The 1,325-nt window shown below is 66.6% G+C and overlaps 1 protein-coding gene across 1 annotated transcript; it reads left to right on the forward strand.

Moving 5' to 3' along the window:
* Positions 1 to 179: 179 nt before the first annotated feature.
* On the forward strand, positions 180 to 486 carry LOC129145899 (cancer/testis antigen family 47 member C1-like; the record flags this gene model as incomplete). The annotated part of the gene is made up of 1 exon (XM_054695877.1): positions 180 to 486. A coding segment is annotated over exon 1 (288 nt), but the record flags the coding sequence as incomplete, so codon positions are not given.
* Between the last annotated feature and the right edge of the window lie 839 nt (positions 487 to 1,325).

Consider the following 1,325-nt stretch of genomic DNA (forward strand, 5'->3'; position numbering starts at 1 on the left):
GGATCACTGGGGCTCTGGGCAGCTTCGGGGTGACCGGGGCCCCGGGAAGATTCGCCGACTGTGGGGTGGCGGGCGGCGGGGAGCCGGGCGTCTGTGTGGCGGCCGCGCGCGGCGGCCCGAGAGGTGGCGGGCGGGAGCGCGGGGTCCGACGCCGCCGGCGCGGCGGGCGGTCTCGGGGATCTCGCTGAGGGGCCGGCGATGGCCCTGGTGCCCTCGCCGGGGAGCTGGAGCAGCGAGGACTCCGACTTCGGCCCGGCCGAGGAGGAGCAGCTGCCGCAGGGCCTGGACGCCGTGGTGGATTCGTACCACTTCCCGATGGCCGGCTTCCGCTTCATGTTCCTCGACATGGTCCACTCGCTGCTGTACCGCATCTACTACAACGACCACGTCCTCATCCGCACCCGCGGCGGCCGCCTCATGGTGCGGCCCCGGCCTCGCACGCCCGAGGCCTCCCAGCCGCTGCCCGCGCTGCAGGCGCCCGAGCCGCAGGCCGAGGGGCCCAAGGCCTCGGAGGCCCAGGGTCTGGCCGGGGCAGCCGCTGTGGGCCCCGCCGCCCTGGAGCCCGCGGAGGAGCTGGGGGCGATGGGCCCAGCCCCTGAGGGTGAGGACGGCGGCAGGGGGGCCGGGCTGGGGGGCGGGAGGAAGGCTGGACAGGATCGGGTGGGGGTGGGGGACCTCCTCCGGGGCACCAGCAGCCCCTAGAGCCCCAGGCGGGGCGGGGGGGGGTGGCCCCGGGGAGCCCATTCCATCATGACCTCTGCGGTCCTGAGACTTAATGGCTGCCCTCTACCAACCTCGCCCTCAGATAAGAGATCTGAGACCCTTGGGGCAGCTTGAGAGCCACAGAGGAATGTCGGTGGGAGGTGAGTGCTCAGGAGGGGCCTGGGGAGGAAACACAAGGGAAGCCAGAAGGAGAAGAACCAGAGAACTCCATCCCTCGTGTGTTTGGTTTGTGACTAAAAAAAAGTCAAGATCCTTGGAAAGCTGATACCAAACAGGAACCCTTGGTAAAAATTAAGTCTTCGGGGGGCTGGGGAACCATGGAGCTACACCATACAAGTTGTCCTTGAGGCAAAAATAAATTCTCCAAAATGTTTCTGACCACACATAGAGGCTGCATTAGGCCCGATGATCCCCACCCCTTGTCCCAAGGGCCAGAAGTAATGGGCTGCGCAGGGCGGCAGGTTTACTGGAGAGAGAAATGATGCCACTGTGGAAAGAGACCGCCGCAGGAATGTGAGGCCCGTGGCAGTGGAGTGTCGGCCAGTAGGGAAGGGCCCGGCTACTCTTTTCTTAGCTGTTTCTATCCCGCTGCTCTCCTGAGG

The sequence above is a fragment of the Talpa occidentalis genome, unplaced genomic scaffold (assembly GCF_014898055.3).
Source record: "Talpa occidentalis isolate TD23 unplaced genomic scaffold, MPIMG_talOcc4v2.1 talOcc4.15, whole genome shotgun sequence".
Classification (NCBI taxonomy): domain Eukaryota; kingdom Metazoa; phylum Chordata; class Mammalia; order Eulipotyphla; family Talpidae; genus Talpa; species Talpa occidentalis.